This window comes from Callithrix jacchus, chromosome 1 (assembly GCF_049354715.1).
Source record: "Callithrix jacchus isolate 240 chromosome 1, calJac240_pri, whole genome shotgun sequence".
Taxonomy (NCBI): domain Eukaryota; kingdom Metazoa; phylum Chordata; class Mammalia; order Primates; family Cebidae; genus Callithrix; species Callithrix jacchus.
This window is the reverse complement of record NC_133502.1, coordinates 208858575-208876619: the sequence shown is the minus strand read 5'-3', so window position 1 is coordinate 208876619 and position 18045 is coordinate 208858575. Positions and strand designations below refer to the sequence as shown.

The window sequence follows — 18045 nt, the reverse complement described above, 5'->3', positions numbered from 1 at the left end:
TGGCTCATGCCTGTAATCCCAGCTACTCAGGACGCTGAGGCAGGAGGGTTGCTTGAACCCAAGAGGTGGAGGTTGCAGTGAGCCAAGATCATGCCACTGCACTCCAGACTGGACAAGAAGAGCAAAACTCCATGTCAAAAAAAGAAAAAGCCAGGGGTGGTGGCTCATGCCTGTAATCTCAGTACTTTGGAAGGTGGAGGTGGGTGGATCATGAGGTCAAGAGATTGAGACCATCCTGGCCAACATGGTGAAACCCCATCTCTACTAAAAATATAAAAACTAGCTGGGCCTGGTGGCGCTTGCCTGTAGTCCCAGCTACTCAGGAGGGTGAGGCAGGAGGGTTGCTTGAACCCAAGAGGTGGAGGTTGCAGTGAGCCAAGATCATGCCACTGCACTCCAGACTGGACAAGAAGAGCAAAACTCCATGTCAAAAAAAGAAAAAGCCAGGGGTGGTGGCTCATGCCTGTAATCTCAGTACTTTGGAAGGTGGAGGTGGGTGGATCATGAGGTCAAGAGATTGAGACCATCCTGGCCAACATGGTGAAACCCCATCTCTACTAAAAATATAAAAACTAGCTGGGCCTGGTGGCGCTTGCCTGTAGTCCCAGCTACTCAGGAGGGTGAGGCAGGAAAATCACTTGAACCCAGGAGTTGGAGGCTGCAGTGACCCAAGGTCGCATTACTGCGCTCCGGCCTGGCAACAGAGCAAGACTCCATCTCAAAAAAATTAAAGAATAAAAATAAAATAAAAAGCAAGTATCCTTCAATCAAAAATTCTACTTCTAGGTAGTGATCCCTAAAAATATGCCTATGGATAACACATATATGGATATTCATTGATTCACTGCCTGTAACTGTGGAAACTGACAAATCCAATGTTCCCCATCAGAGGCACTGTACACTCCTATCATGCAAACTGCAGCAAAAGAACAACGGAGGTCTATGAAAATATGATTTAAGTGTTAACAAAGTCACAGCAAATGTCACAATAGAGCATGTAACCATTTTTGAAGTGATCTCTCTTTATACAGTCACGTTTATGTAAATACCTGAGAAACATAAGGTGCCTTTCCTTGCAGACAGTAATTGACAACTCTGCAAACACAAGGCAGGCAGGCATTTTCACTTTATCCATAGTTTGAACAAAAAAAAAAAAGAGTGGCGAGGAAGAGCCACTTATCCCATGTGGCATCTACCTGGCCAGGAGGAAACACACCAGGCGCTCACTGACCCTCACTAGACTGTCTTTGTGAGAAACAGAAAGCACCATAAGCTCCTTAATGAGGAGTTAGGAGCTTAGCCCAGGGAATTAGGATTATCTTAAGAGAGATGGAAGAAAATCAGCACAGATGATCCTTCTTCACTTGCTCTAAGTCAAAAGGACTGCTATTCATCTAGACGTATTCCAAATAAGAGGATGATACAAGCCAAGGAGCCAGAGGACAAACAAGGCCAGGGCAGTCTGTAGCTTTTGCTGTGAAAGGCACTGAAGCCTAGTCTCGCACAGGAAACCTCTTTCTCAAGGAGCACTATGAAGGTTTCTCAGCTCACCATTCGTGACGTTTCAACACTTTGTACACACAAACTCTCCCTGGCTCACGGAGTTCCAATACACATCTTTATTAAGACACCAATTTACCCTGAAATAACCAGTTAGATTATAGACAGAGCACAAAGGGGGAAAGGACTATATTTTGTCAAATATTTTATGTTTTGTAGTCTCTATTTCTCAAACTCTGGCCTGAAGCAACTCTCCTGCCTCGGCCCCCCAAAATGCTGGGATTACAGTTGTGAGCAACTTTGTAGTCTGTATTTTTAAATAGGACTGGGCTAAATAAGATGGAAAAGAATAGGGCCGGGCGCGGTGGCTCAAGCCTGTAATCCCAGCACTTTGGGAGGCCGAGGCGGGTGGATCACCAGGTCAAGAGATCGAGACCATCCTGGTCAACAAGGTGAAACCCTGTCTCTACTAAAAATACAAAAATTAGCTGGGCATGGTGGCGCGTGCCTGTAATCCCAGCTACTCAGGCGGCTGAGGCAGGAGAATTGCCTGAACCCAGGAGGCGGAGGTTGCGGTGAGCCGAGATCACGCCATTGCACTCCAGCCTGGGTAACAAGAGCGAAACTCTGTCTCAAAAAAATAAAAATTAAAAAAAAAAGAATAATGACATTGAACATCATCACAGTGAACAGGCAACATGTATTAATTATTCTGTGACAGGTACTAATACTAAGCACTTTATATGTAGTATCTCATAAAGTGCTTAGTAAAGTCGCAGCAATCCCTGTTTTAGAGATAAGAAAACCAATGCACAGTGTGATTAAGTAATGTGCTCCCAATAGAACATGTTACCATTGTAAAATGGGCCAGTAGGCCAGGTGCAGTGGCTCACGTCATTAATCCCAGCACTTTGGGAGGTGGATCACCTGAGGTCAGGAGCTCAAGACCAATCTGGCCAACAGGGAGAAACCCTGTCTCTATTAAAAATACAAAAATAAGCCAGAGGTGGTGGTGGGTATCTGTAATCCCAGCTACTGGGGAGGATGAGGCAGGAGAATCGTTTAAACCTGGGAGGCACAGGTGGCAGTGAGCCAAGATTGTGCCACTGCACTCCAGCATCGGCAATGGAGTAAGACTGGGTTTCAAAACAAACAAAAGCCAGTAAACAGCAAAACCTGAACCTTTACCCCCAGGCTACACAGCTGCTGTACTTTATTGGCATTTGGCACGGTTCTCAGTCAACCTTGAACAGTAACTCCTGAGACAGGTGATATTCTTGTAGATCACCAGAGGTCAGGAGTTTAAGACCAGCCTGGCCAACATGGTGAAACCCCATCTTAAAAAAATTAAATTAAAAAAAAAAAAAAAAATATATATATATATATATATAGATTGGGCATGGTGCCTGACTTTGCGAGGCCAAATCAAGAGGATCACTTGAGGCCAGGAGTTCAAGACCAGTGAAGGCAACACAGCAAGACCCTCATCTCTACAATAATAAAAATAGCCAGGAAGGTGGTGTGGGCCTTATAGTGGCAGGTACTCAAGTGGTGGAGGCAGGAAGATCACTTGAGCCCAGGAGTTCCAGGCTGCAGTAAGCTAGGATCACACCACTGCACTCCAGCCCAAATGACAGAGTGAGACCCTGACTCTTAATTAAAAAAAAAAAAAGATACACAGTATTTCCACTGTGTAGGTGAAGAAAGTGAGGCTGAGAGTTTCAATAGCACATCGCTGTTACAGAGCTCTTACTAGCGCTTTACCAGTGTTACCAGCAGGTGGCAGCACCCAGATAGGAAACCACTTCCACCTGGCTCCAAAAGCCTTGCGAAGCCCATGCTCTTCCTGCCAGACCACCCAACAGGATCAAGTAAGAGCTCGATGAACGTCAGGAGCTCAACTTATTTGACTTCCAATTTCCTATCTGGAGTGCTTAGGCTTCACTGTCTCTTCAGAAAACCAACTGAAATGGGAGTCTTCTGCCATGGGCTATTTTACACTACAATGAGGATATTTTTACACCATGCAGCTTTTTTACAATAATGATAGTTAATAGCTATTCCTGGCACGGACCAGTTATTTCAAATTAGGCTGACGCTGACTAGATAGATACCTGGTAGATGAACTCATCGATGATATCCCAGAGCCACTGGTTGGGTAGTTCAAGGGGAGCAGGACCATCAGCATCTGTGCAGGAGACCACAGAAAGGTCAGGTTCAATCCAATGACTCTGCCCATTCAGTAGGCTGCAGAATGCTTTGTAATTTCTCTCTCTCTCATTTATTTATTTATTATTATTATTTCTTATTTTTTTTTAATAGAGACAGGGTTTCACCATGTTGGTCAGGCTTATCTTGAACTCCCGACCTCAGGCGATCCATCCACCTTGGCCTCCCAAAGTGCTGGGATTACAGGCGTGAGCCACCATGCCTGGCCTGTAATTTCTCTCTTAAAAAGGACCATGAATCACAAGACCTCCCCTCTTCCCACCTACACATTAAGATCCTGCTAAAAAAAAAAAAAAGCTGAGGTCAGTGCTGAAGCTCATTGTAACCACACCCCCTTGGCCAAATCTTACTCACTAAGAATGTAGTTGAAGAGATTGCAATAGTTGTAATAGGATTCAAACCTCTGCTCCAAGGAAGGTCCCCCCTGTAAAGAAAACCGATATATCAGGATACAGATATTTAATCATAATGTGTTTTACTCATGGTATACTGCGACAGCTGTGTACAAATACATGAGAACTGGTATCTGTCCTCTCCTTGGTATGTAAAGACACAAGTGAGCAGGAAGACAGAAAGTCCTATAGCAGTTGAGGTAGTGAATACTGCAACGCATGGTTAGGTTCTACAGCAACAGACCTTAAATGACAGAGCAGGCATGAAGATCCGGCAAAGCAGAAAGAAGGGAAAGCATTTCAGAAAAAAACATACTAGCGAAAGCGAAGAGGGAAAATCGTGGCATTTGAAGGCTAGGGAGTTAGAGAAGATAATCTCACTGGGCTACACGGGACTATGGGCCAGGAACGGAGCAGTCTCCCAATGCCAAACAAGCATCTAGGTCAGGGGGCCTGCAAATCTACTTCACCACCTGTTTTGTAAATAACGAAGTTTCACTGGAACACAGCCAGGCCCACTCATTACATACTGTTTACAACTGCTACAAAGACACAGCTGAACGGATTGGACCATCATGGTCCTCGAAGCCTAAAATACTATCTGACCCTCCACAGGAAGGTGGTTGAACCCTGGTCTGGTCTTTACGTTGCCTGCATCTGAGAACCACTGATGGTTTCTGAGCTGGAGAACCATACCATGAACAGTATTTTTGTGACGGAGAAAAAACACAACTTTGGAGTCAGCCCCACCTCTTATTACTGTGGGGTTCTCGCAAGGTATTTAATCTGCCTGTAAAATAGGAGCAAAAGATTATTGACTAGTCACAATTAAATAAGATTATGTAGCTGGGCGAAGTGGCTCACACCTTTGGGAGGCTGAGGTGGGGGAATCACCTAAGTCAGGAGTTTGAGACCAGCCTGGCCATCACGGCAAGACTCCATCTCTATTTTTCTTTTTTAAAAAATTATGTAAGGTGCTTAATACATTAAGCACATTCAATGAAAAACTGCTCCCCAGGGGCTAAAACCTGGTCATTTATGTGAGAGTCCTGGTACCTAATAAAAAGATTACAGCATCAGTAACTTCTGCTGAATCTTCATCTACGGACCGAACAAAGAACATTAGAGGTGGTAAACCCAGCTACACTGCGGGCTACGTACACTGTCAGGGTGTTCCCAAAGGAGCAATGCACACACATGGCTAGATTCTTAGCACCAGTACCAGCAGGTAATCTTTCATTTCTATCAGACAAAGTAGTCAGAGATCCCACCGGGATGCCGGAAAGGCATGGCCCTTACTCCAGCAGCAGCAACTTTTCCAACCGCTATTACTCACCTGAGGTCAGGAGTTCCACAGCCTGGCCAACATGGCGAAACCCCATCCTTACTAAAATTACAAAAATTAGCCAGGCATGGTGGCATACGCCTGTAATCCCAGCTACTCAGGAGGCTGAGGTTGCAGAGAGCCAAGATTGCACCACTGCAGTCCAGCCTGGGTGACAGAACAAGACTCCATTAAAAAAAAAAAAGTATGTTGAAGACAGAGCTGAACAGAATTTGATGGATGTCATGTCAGAGGGAAGTCAAGAATGCCAAAGCTGTTAGTCCAATTAGCTGGGTAATTAACGGTAGCCATTTATTGAGATGATTAACATGGGAGGAACTAGTTTAGAGGGAAAATAAGAATTCCGTTTTAGATGTGTTAAGCTTGAGACGTGCTGTGTCTCAGACAGCCAAGTGCACGTGCTGACAGCTGGATATACGAGTCTGGACATCAGTGGGGCAACTGAGGCGAAAGATAGAGATTAAGTCACTGGTGTATATAAATAATACAGATGGGTTTCTTTTTTTTCTTTCTGAGATAGAGTCTCACTCTGTCACCCAGGCTGGAGTGGAGTGGTGTGATCTCGGCTCATTACAACCTCCACCTCCCGGGTTAAAGCGATTCTCCTGCCTCAACCTTCCAAGTAGCTGGGATTTCAGGCACCTGCCACCACATCTAGCTTATTTTTGTATTTTTATATTTTCAGTAGCGACGGGGGTTTCTCCATGTTGGCCAGACTGGTCTCAAACTCCTGACCTTAGGTGATCTGCCTACCTTGGCCTCCCAAAGTGCTGGGATTACAGGCATGAGCCACCACACCCAGCCTTAAATAGTACAGACGGTATTTTAAAACACTTCAGGCACTTTCAAGTGCCCAAGGTTGGGATAATGCAAGCTGGCCTAGATTCAAGGAGTTTTGTCACTTATTAGCTGGATAAATTTGAGAACAAGTAACCTTTCTGCACCTCGGGTGCCAATTTGCAAGACTGACAGAATTAGGTATGTGAAGATGTATGCCAAGTGTCTATCTAGCCTTCTGCTTGGCATACAGTGACAGTGTTTTGTACATTTCAGAGAAACAGAGGCTCAAAGCTCTGAAGGGGAAAAGAGCCCCAAGCAGAAGCAGCAGCAGGTGCCTGGAAACACCCTGAAAGGATGGCAGCCTATAACCCAGTACATGGGTGATTGCCCAGTCCAGGAGGATGGTGGGGACAGAGAAATTGAAAAGAATGCATAGGTTATATATTGTTAGTGTGTCTGGAACAGCTTTCTGGGTTAAATTATTCCTTCCATCATTTCTTTTTTTTTTTTTTGAGACGAGGTTTCGCTGTTGTTACCCAGACTGGAGTGCAGTGGCACGATCTCGGCTCACTGCAACATTTGCCTTCTGGGTTCAAGCAATTCTCCTGCCTCAGCCTCCCGAATAGCTGGGACTACAGCCGCGCACCACCATGCCCAGCTAATTTTTGTATTTTTTGGTAGAGATGGGGTTTCACCTCATTGACCAGGATGGTCTCGATCTCTTGACCTCGTGATCCGCCCACCTCGGCCTCCCAAAGTGCTGGGATTATAGGCGTGAGCCACCACGCCTGGCCTCCTTTCACCATTTCTTAAAACTCAAAAACATGCCAATCATTCCTGGACACTGAACCAATATAAACAAGTGACTGTGTTCTAGGGACAAAAATGGTACAGTTTAAAAAAATTAACTAAAAAAACTGCTGGCGACACTTAAATACTTACACTGACTTTGGCATATATGTGCCTGTAGTACAATTCTTTGTATAAAATCAGGAAGACAGCATCTGAAAGAGATGGGAAAAGGGGTGCTTCACTATCCACAAAACTGGGGTATCCTGGCAGCTTTAGCCCTTTGGTGGGGAGGAATTAAGGTAATTCTGAACACTTAACATCTAAATTGCTATGCATATGCCCCAAGAATACATGCAATGAGAAAATCCACTTCTCATTTGAATCCACCAACCGCAACCTCTGTCAATGAGATTAAGATCTCATTCAGACCTATTGCCCTTTACCATTTAGAGACACCTGCCATCCAACTACATAAATAAACCAGCACATATCAGCAATAAGCTGAGCGTGGTGGTGCGTGCCCATGGTCCCAGCTACTTGGCAAGCTAAGGTGAGAGGATTGATTGCTTGAGCCCAGAAGGCAGAGGTTGCAGTGAGCCGTGATCACACTGCACTACAGACTGGGCAACACAGTGAGACTCCCATAGGAGGGAGGAAGGAAATACTAATCTCAGAATGTTGTTCGTTTGTTTAGAGACTCACTCTGTTGCAGGTTGGAGTGCAGTGGTATAACGATGGTTCACTGCAGCCTCGACCTCCAGGGCTCAAGTGTTCCTTCCACCTCAGCCTCCTGAGTAGGTCAGACTATAGGCATGTGCCACCATGCCTGAATAATTTTTTTTGTAGAGAAGCGGATCTCCTTATGTTACCCAGGCTAGTCTGGCCTCAATCTCCCACCCTCAAGTAACCCTCCCACCTCAGCCTCCCAAAGAGCCAGAATTACAGGTGTGAGCCACAACGCCCAGCCACAGAATGAGTTTTGAGCTCATTCTGTGTTTAGTCAATTAAGTGTTCAGGTCAGGCCTCGTGGCTCATGCCTGTAATCACAGCACTTTGGGAGGCCAAGGTAGACACATCATTTGAGGTTAGAAGTTCAAAACTGGCCTGGCCAACATGGTGAAACCCAATCTCTACTAAAAATACAACAATTTGCCTGGTGTGGTAATGGGTGCCTGTAATCCCAGCTACTTGGAAGGCTGAGGCAAGAGAAATGCTTGAGCCCAGGAGGTGGAGGTTGCGGTGAGCTGAGATCACGCCATTGCACTCCAGCCTGAACGACAAGAGCAGGACTCCATTTCAGGAAAAAAACAAAAACAAAAAAAGAAGTGTTCAAAAACGCATTAGCTGTAACAAAAGAAACGAGAGACAATGTTTGTACAATCAAAACTACAAACATTGTTAAAAGCAACCTAAAACCGAAATAAATCAAGGGCATCCCACTGAAGGAGTTAACAGTATGAAGATAGCAATACTCCCCGAAGTAATCTTCATATTCTAGGCAATTCCTATAAAAATCCCAGCTGGCTACTTTGCAGAAACTGCCAAGTCCATCCTAAAATTAATAAGGAAATCCAAGAGACCCAGAATAGCCAAAACAATCTTGAAAAAAAAAAAAAACAAAGTTGGAGGACTTAGAATTCCCAATTTCAAAACTTATTACAAAAATACAGTAATCAAGACAATGTGGCTCGGCACAATGGTTCATGCTTGTAACCTCAGCACTTTGGGAAAAGCATTTGAGGTCAGGAGTTCAAGATCAGCCTGGTCAACACAATGAGACCCAATCTTTACAAAAAAAATTTTTAATTAGCTGGGCAGACTGGGCTTGGTGGCTCATGCCTGTAGTCCCAGCACTTTGGGAGGCTGAGGTGGGCAGATCAGGTCAGGAGTTCAAGACCAGCCTGGCCAACATGGTAAAACCCCATCTCTACTAAAAATACAAAAATCAGTTGGGCGTGGTGGCGGGTGCCTGTAATCCCACCTACTCAGGAGGCTGAGGTAGGAGAATTGCTTGAACCCAGGAGGCAGAGGTTGCAGTGAGCCGAGACTGCACCACTGTATTCCAGCCTGGGTGACAGAGTGAGACTCCGTCTAAAAGAAAAAAAAAAAAAAGAAAAAAATTGGTGCTAGGGTAGCTAAATATCTATAAGCAAAATAAGTTGGATTCTCCTACCTCACCCAGATATAAAGGACATTATCTAAGAAAGTGAAAGGTAGGGGGCTAGAGAGCTTATTCCAGAGTGATTGCAATGACCCCCCAATTTTATTTTATTTTTTTTGACATGGAGTCTCACTCTGTTGCCAGGCTGGAGTGCAATGGTGTGATCTCAGCTCACTGCAACTTCTGCCTCCCAGGTTCTAGCATTTCTCCTGCCTTGGCCTCTTGAGTAGCTGAGATTACAGGTGCTCACCACCACACCCTGCTAATTTTTATATATATATATATATATTTTTTTTAATTTTTATATTTTTAGTACAGATGGAGTTTCACCATGTTAGCCAGGATGGTCTTGATCTCTTGACCCTGTGATCCACCCACCTCGGCCTCCCAAAGTGCTGGGATTACAGGCATGAGCCACCGTACCTGGCCAACTCCCAAATTATAGAGGGAAACAGAAACAGATCAGGACAAATATCTAAATTTCACCATATGTGAGAGATCTGTCCCCTCTTAAATCATCCAGCCTTCAACAAGTTATTTTACTAAGAACCTACTATATACCAAGCACTGAGGAAACAAGATGGTGAGCAAAACAGACACAGACCCTCTTGAGCTTCCTGTCAAGTGACTCTCAGTCATTGGATTCCACTTGGTGCAAAAGGTATAAAGAGCTCACACCTACCGTTGCCAACCTGTGGAGCAATGGCTTCAGCCTCGGGCCAAGGTGTATTCTTGAAGAATCTTTCAGTCAGCTTGGTCCAGCTGAAAAAAAAAAAAATGAGCAAAAAATTTTCTAAAACTCCAAAAGAAGGACTGGAGAATGCCAACCCTAACATTTTACAGATGAGGACCCAGGCTTAGAAAGGGGAAGAGGTCACACAAACAGAGCTCAGGCCATAGCCCTTTAAGTCCACAACTTTCCTCAACCCAACTCCACACGTCAATCTTTCTCAACACAATAAACTACTCTTTTTTTTTTTTTGAGACAGAGTTTCGCTCGTTACCCAGGCTGGAGTGCAATGGCGCGATCTTGGCTCACTGCAACCTCCGCCTCCTGGGTTCAGGCAATTCTCCTGCCTCAGCCTCCTGAGTAGCTGGAATTACAGGCACACGCCACCATGCCCAGCTAATTTTTTGTATTTTTAGTAGAGACAGGGTTTCACCATGTTGACCAGGATGGTCTCGATCTCTTGACCTCGTGACCCACCTGCCTCAGCCTCCCAAAGTGCTGGGATTACAGGCATGAGCCACTGAGCCCGGCCCCACAATAAAGTATTCTTTTTGTTATCAGTTAGGGACCCAGCAAGCTTTTCAGGATAATATCCTGCCTCTGTATCATTAACTAGAGCCATATTTAACTGCTTCCTGTTTCCTGATAAGAGAACTACTTTCTAGACATCCAGTCTTAACACACAGGGTTTCCATCTCCTGAGGTACATATGAACGTCTCCAAACAGGGAAGCAACTCAGTCTGCTGCTGTCCGAGGCCACAACAGACCTGCAGCATCCCGTTTCAACACTGCTGCCTATCCAATCCAACAGACCTGCAGCATCCCGTCTCAACACTGCTGCCTATCCAATCCAACAGACCTGCAGCATCCCGTCTCAACACTGCTGCCTATCCAATCCAACAGACCTGCAGCATCCCGTCTCAACACTGCTGCCTATCCAATCCAAACACTGTAGCAGGCTGCTGTTCAATTTTCTTCTCCTGATCCCCTCAGCAGCTATTAATACTTTCTTCCAGTCTCCTCAAGCCCCACCCCTCCTGCTTCTCTGGCTCTTTTCATCCAACATATAAACATGCTCCTTCCTCTAAAAAACACTGAACAGACTAGGCATGACGGCTCAGCTCTGTAATCTAAACACTTTGGGAGGCCAAGACGGGGGGATCGCTTGAACCCAGGAGTTCAAAACAAGCCTGGACAACATAGAAACACCCTGTCTCTGCGGGGTGGGGGTCGGGGAGAAACACAGAAACAAAACAGAAAACACACACAGAAACAGGCCAGGCATGGTGGCGCACGCCCATAATCCCAGCCACTTGGAATGTGGAGGCAGAATTGCTTGGACCCAGGGACAGAGGTTGCAGTGGGCTGAGATCACACCACTGCACTCCAGTCTGGGCAACAAGAGTGAAACCATGTCTTGGGGTGGGAACCCCTGAAAAACAGAAACAAAACATAAAGCTTCTCAATGACCCTTTATGTCCCCAATACTTACCAGTTCCCCTTTCTCACCCCACTGCTCTCTAGCTGTTGCTTCCATCATTCTGCTGAACTTGACCTTGCTAAGGTTACTGAGGTCCACTAAGTTACCAAATTCAACTGGCTTTTTACTCTCCTCTGGACCTCACTAAAACATTTGAAGACATTCCCTTCCTCAAAGTTTCTTTTATAGACTTTTTGGTTCCTGTGACATTTCTTTTTCGACTTACCATCTAGTTTTCACTTTTCTTTCTGCTCTGCCTCCTGTACTAGATCCTCCTTCTTCGCCTGCCCACGTTCCTAAAGAAACATACTTAAGGCACCAGGAATTGTTCTCACTAGGTTCTCCTAGAGAAAGAGCTACAAGATGCTTGGCTTCAACTAATATCTACACCTGCCAGCAACGCCCAATACAGTAGCACTAGCCCCACCGCTCTGCTATATAATCGAAAAGTTAAACTTTAAATTTCAGTTAGTTTCCACTTAAATTTAAAAACCAACACTTAACTCAGTTATTGGAAACTTATAGGTCTGTTTGGAATTACTTTAGTATTTGAATCTACTTTTCCAGTCAAACTCTGTAAAATCTAAATATGAATCAAGTATTTCTGATGCATACTGGACTTAGGAGACTTAGTAAAAAAGAAAAAAAGGACAAATATCCCTTTAAATTGTAAATACTGATTACATGCAGAAATAATATTTTAAATAAATCTCCGCTTCATTTTTAAAAAACTATAGCTGCTGAAAAATTAAAATTACATTCGCATCTAACATTTCTATTGAACATCACTGGTCTATTTTTAAATTTTTCTTTATTTTTTTAAAGTAAAATCAATTTTACTTTATTTTGAGAGGGTCATGCTTTGTTGTGCAGCTCACTGCAGCCTCAACCTTCCGGACTCAAGCGATCCTTTCACCTCAGCCTCCCAACTAGCTGAGACTATAGGTATGTGCCACCGTGCCCTGGCTTTTTTTTTCTTTTTTGAGACAGTCACCAAGGCTGGAGTGCAATGGTGTGATCTCAGCTCACTGCAACCTCCGCCTCCCGGGTTCAAGCAATTCTCCTGACTCAGTATCCTGAGCAGCTGAGATTACAGGCACCTGCCACCACGCCCGGCTAATTTTTCTATTTTTAGCGGGGTTTCACCATGTTGGCCAGCCTGGTCTGGAACTCCTGACCACATGACCCACCCGCCTTGGCCTCCCAAAGTGTTGGGATTACAGGTGTGAGCCACCATGCCCAGCCTGCCCAGGCTAATTTTTATAGGCACTGGTCTATATGCTTCTAATGAGAAAAGACCTGGGGAATAAAAAAAAAAAACAGGTCAGAGCGCTTGCCTTCAGGCTGCCTGCCTGGCCCTCTTCCAACTATGCGCTCCCCTCTTCATTCCCGTCCTAAAGCCTTTTAAGAAACTTTCGCTAGTGCTCTAAAACTTGCCTCCCTCTCCCCTGCCTTATGCCCCTCACTCAAACACTTTCTTGTGAGGAGGCAAGAACTGAGGCTGCCGCAGACCCGTACAGACACATCAGCAGCAGCAAATGTTGGTGTTGTCTCACTCCAGCTGCTAACCTATTGGTGCCGCATGACTCGGATACGTTCGTTAGTGGCATGAGACCTCAATGCCTCACCTCCTTCAGCTGGAGGTGTTCAACCCCCATAAGAGATTTTCGGCCTTTCTCTCTCCTGCTTACTAACGAACCCTCAGCACAATTCTTCTTGGCCAGAAGTGACTCTGTTTCCCCGAGCTGATCTCTAAAGGATGGCTTGCAGGGGTGGGAAGCACTTTGGGGCCCTACCAAGTAGAACTTAGGCTCATCAAAGTGGGAAAACCCTAAAACCATGAAATGTCTCAAGTTTCCTCTGCTTTTTCAACTAAACTCAGCTCTTTCAAAAACAACAAAAAAAGAAAACACAGGTCAGAGATCCTATTCATTGATCTAACAGGCCTTTGGCTATTTGCTTTCTCTCCCCTATCCTTCGGATTTGCTTAAATTCTATTTCCTTGGTGAAGTCACACCTGACTACCCCAGCTCTGACTGACCTATCTCTTCTCTGTCGCCCGTTACACAATGGCAGCCCGGCACGACCTGCAGAGCTCAGCTTGCTCTGGTATGTACTGACGGGCTGCATAGCACAGGTTAGAAATTAGGCTCTGGTGCCAGACACGGCAGGTTCAAATCTCTACACATCCATTTAACTAGTTATGTGACTTATTTCTGTGCTGTTCCCTCATCTGTAAAATGAGGAAAACTCCTACTTCATGGGGTTAATACTCTGAAGGCGAATGAGTAAAAACAGGGAGAACACTCTGAACATTGATGGATTTCTCCTGGTGATAAAAATAAATGCTAATCACTATTATTCTAATTGTTAACAGTGATTTTAATTTAGGCTTTGTACAAATTTCTGGGGATAGAAAGTCCAACAGGCTGGGCATGGTGGCTCATGCCTGTAATCCTAGCACTTTGGGAAGCCAAGGCGGGTGGATCACTTGAGGTCAGGAGTTCGAGACCAGCCTGGCCAACATGATAAAACCCCGTCTCTATTAAAAATACAAAAATTAGGCCATGCGCAGTGGCTCACACTTGTAATCCCAGTGCTTTGGGAGGCTGAGGCAGTGGTCAGGAGTTTCAGACCAACCTGACCAATACGGGGAAACTCTGTCTCTACTAAAAATATAAACAAATTAGCTGGGTATGGCGGCGCTGAGGCAGGAGAATCACTGGAAGCCAGGAGGCGGAGGTTGCAGTGAGCCAAGATCTTACCACTGGCACTCCAGCCAGGGCAACAGAGCAACACCCCATTTAAAAAAATAAGTAAATAAATTAAGTCCATCAAAATTAAATGTCCCCAGCCACAAGGACTCATAAAGACACCGCCATGCCCCGGCCAAAGCACTGTTTACACTGTTTACAGAGAGCTTGCCACATTTGTAAGAACTCTGTCACGAGGCTGGACCCACCCAGAGAGAGGTCCTTTCACCAGCTGCCCATACCTGTTCTCATAGATGTCCTGGATCTCATATACCTTCTGGTCAATGACATCGCTGGAGACTCGACTGGCCTGTAGCTCATACACTTTCTGGTCAATCAAATCCGAGACAGTTTTGTGGAAATACTGGATGAAGTTCTTGATCACCTCAGGGATCACCTGATAGGTCTGCTGTTCATACTGACGCTCATAAGCAAGGTCCTGCTTTGGATCTCCTGCGGGTTCGATATAACAAATAGGGTGCTTTCAAACCCACATATATGATGGAATGAAATGGCAAGACCACCCCAGAAACTAAACTCAGGTCTGCGTAAAATTCTTTTTTTGAATACTCAGATATAAACATTTCAGGTCACTCCCAATCTTGCTGTCCGTTTCTTCAACAGTATTACCATGACTTAAAGTTATTTTTTATTTACTTTTTGAGACAAAGTCTTGCTCTGTCGCCAGGCGCTAAACCGGATCATGGCTCACTTAAACCTTCCCCTCCTGCGTTCAAGCAATTCTCCTGCCTCAGCCTCCCTAGTAGCTGGGACTACAGGCACACACCACCACGCCCAGCTAATTTTGGTATTTTAGTAGAGACGTGGTTTCACTGTGTTGGCCAGGATAGTCTTGATCTCTTGACCTCGTGATCCAACCGCCGTGGCCTCCCAAAGTGCTGGGATTATAGGCGTGAGCCGTTGCACCCGGCCTAAAGTTATTTTTTCTTTTTTATATGTATTTTTAAAAATAAAGACGGGGTTTCACCATGTTGGTCAGGCTGGTCTTGAACCCCTGACCTCAGGTGATCCACCCACCTTGGCCTCCAAAGTGCTTGGATTACAGGCATGAACCACCACACCTGGCCCTAAAGTTATTATTATTATTTTTTTTTTTGAGAAGGAGTTTTGCTCTTGTTACCCAGGCTGGAGTACAATGGCACCATCTCAGCTCACCGCAACCTCTGCTTCCTGGGTTCAGGCAATTCTCCTGCCTCAGCCTCCTAAGTAGCTGGGATTACAGGCACGCGCAACCATGCCCAGCTAAATTTTTGTATTTTTAGTAAAGACGGGGTTTCACCATGTTGATCAGGATGGTCTCGATCGCTTGACCTCATGATCCACCCGCCTTGGCCTCCCAAAGTGCTGGGATTACAGGCTTGAGCCACTGTGCCTGGCCCCTAAAGTTATTTTTTATTTTTATTTTTGAGACAGAGTCCAGCCAGCCTAAAGTTATTTTTTATTTTTATTTTTGAGACAGAGTCTCACTCTGTTGGCCAGGCTGGAGTACAGTGGCACAATTCTGGTTCACTGCAACCTCCGTCTCCTGGGCTCAAGCAATTCTCCTGCCTCAGACTCCTGAGTAGGTGGGTTTACAGGTGTGTGCCATCACGCCCAGCTAATTTTTGTATTTTTAGTAGAGACAAGGTTTCACCATGTAGGCCAGGCTGATCTTGAACCCCTGACCTAAAAAGCAATCCAACCGCCTCACCTCCCAGCCTCACAAAGTGCTGGCATTATAGGTGTGAGCCACATATCCAGCCACAGTTATTTTTCACTTATTATCTGTTTTGCCCCCTTCTCCCAAGTCTAGCAAGTCAGGAATCTTGTCTGTCTTGTACTCAGATGTACTCTCAAGGCCCAGAAGAGTGTGCATTGGAGGGAAAAGAGGCAAGACTATGGGAAGGGTAAGTGATAACAGGTACTCAGTATTTATTGAAAGAGTAACTGTCACCTTCTAAATATACGACTTGTGGCAAGTTACTACTAAACCTTTCTGCTATATTTTCTCTTTTTTTTTTTTTTTTGAGACGGAGTTTCGCTCTTGTTACCCAGGCTAGAGTGCAATGGCGCGATCTCGGCTCACCGCAACCTCCGCCTCCTGGGTTCAGGCAATTCTCCTGCCTCAGCCTCCTGAGTAGCTGGGATTACAGGCACAAGCCACCATGCCCAGCTAATTTTTGTATTTTCAGTAGAGACAGGGTTTCAGCATGTTGACCAGGATGGTCTTGATCTCTTGACCTCGTGATCCACCCGCCTCAGCCTCCCAAAGTGCTGGGATTACAGCCGTGAGCCACCGTGCCCGGCTATTTTCTCTTCTTTAGGAGACAACATTAACATACATACTTTGTAGAAGGTTGTAAGGATTAAACAGAATACTTACCACAAAGTACTTAGAACAATGGATGACACCGAGTACTAAGTCACGTCACTATAACATTTCAGGAAACCTCAGATATCTCCCAAATAGATTTTGTTCCGGCTTGGTTTGAATTACTTAAATTTTTCACATTAAGATTTTCTTCTTTCAGCCAGGCTTGGTGGCTCACACTTGTAATCCCAGCACTCTGGGAGGCTGGGGCGGGAGGATCACCTGAGGTCAGGAGTTTGAGACTAGCCTGGACAACATGCCCTAACCCTGTCTCTACTAAAAATAAAAAGAAAAAAACTGAAAAAATTAGCCGGGCTTGATGACGTGTGCCTGCAGCGCCAGCTACTTAGAAGGCTAAGAGAATTGCCTGAACCCGGAGGAGGAGGTTGCAGCAAGCCGAAATTGCACCACTGTACTCTAGCCCAGTCTACAGAGCGATTCCATCTCAAATAAAATAAAAAAGCTTTTCTTCGTTGTCTAACAGTTTACGAAAGAAAACCAAGGCCAGTAATCCTCCTTTTCCGAGACTGAGGTGGACCTATGATAAAAAGCCTGGTTTATTAGGCTTTATACAACCCTCCCCACTGGGAGCTAATGACTGACTCCACACCTGGACCATCAAAGAGCAATTTTTACAGATACCTGTCAAAGCTGGTTCTAAGACATTCAAAAAGGAGCTGATCCCTACGAGTAGGACCAGCCTAACCCGCAGTCTCACCTGTGTGCATATCATAGTCGCCCGGATAAGCATAGGGGTCATAAGCCGCCTAGAAGGAAAGAGACACAGTCAGAAACAGTCGCCAACTCGTGAATTCAAAACGCTCATCGTACAGTCTAGATGCCAAGCAGAGAGCTAAGGAGACAAAGGCGGTAAGAAAGTGTGCCTGCCTCTGAGAAACTCACACGCCTAAGAGGAAAGCGACAATAAACGGACAATGACAAAGTACAACATTACGAGTGTAATGAGGTGGAGCAAAGGACAAGAGGCTGTGGAAATCAGCGAGATTTGACCAGACCAAGCCCACACCAAAAAAACTCAGGTGCAGAAACACAGAAACATCTAACGAGCTTCCGTCTCTCCTGCTCTTAGAAAGGGGAAGGACCAGAGCACACGTGAAGTGGGCGGGCAGAGTCAGGGTTGTCTAGGGGCCGGGAGCTGTGTGAGCAGCCTGAGGCTCGCGCGGGAGGTGGGCCGGAGCTGGCCGCGGCTCAGAAGCTGCCTCGCACCGGGACCCACATCAAGAGATCCTACAGATCTCCCCGTCGTGGACCCCACCGCGCGCTTACAACCACCTTACCTCGGATTCGTAATCATCAGCGGCATAAGACATGGCTGCCGGGCTCACGAGCACTGCCGGAAAGAGAGAAATGAGCAAGCCACGCCTGCGTCCTGAGGCCGGAAGTTCAGCCCCACTCGGGCCTGCCGGGAAACCGGAAGCCTTTCCGAGCCCGCTGGCAATCTGAGATAGCCTTATCGAGAGTGAAGGGGACCCGGGTGCGGTGGCTCACGC

General features: G+C 45.7%; 1 protein-coding gene across 2 annotated transcripts in view; it reads right to left on the bottom strand.

Annotated features, from left to right (window-relative positions):
- The window catches only part of EIF3L (eukaryotic translation initiation factor 3 subunit L), a 34763-nt gene extending 16865 nt beyond the window's left edge, over positions 1 to 17898 (bottom strand). For both annotated transcript variants that reach the window (XR_013523306.1, XM_002743761.6), the window contains exons 1-7: positions 17833 to 17898; positions 17253 to 17301; positions 14406 to 14616; positions 9882 to 9961; positions 7189 to 7250; positions 4084 to 4153; positions 3615 to 3688 (exon numbers count right to left, since the gene is read on the bottom strand). Coding sequence is in view for 1 of the 2 variants with exons in the window: in XM_002743761.6 (XP_002743807.2) it covers positions 3615 to 3688; positions 4084 to 4153; positions 7189 to 7250; positions 9882 to 9961; positions 14406 to 14616; positions 17253 to 17301; positions 17833 to 17865 (579 nt within the window). In the remaining variant the exon portion in view is untranslated. The remainder of the gene's footprint in view (positions 1 to 3614; positions 3689 to 4083; positions 4154 to 7188; positions 7251 to 9881; positions 9962 to 14405; positions 14617 to 17252; positions 17302 to 17832) is intronic.
- Positions 17899 to 18045: the final 147 nt, after the last annotated feature.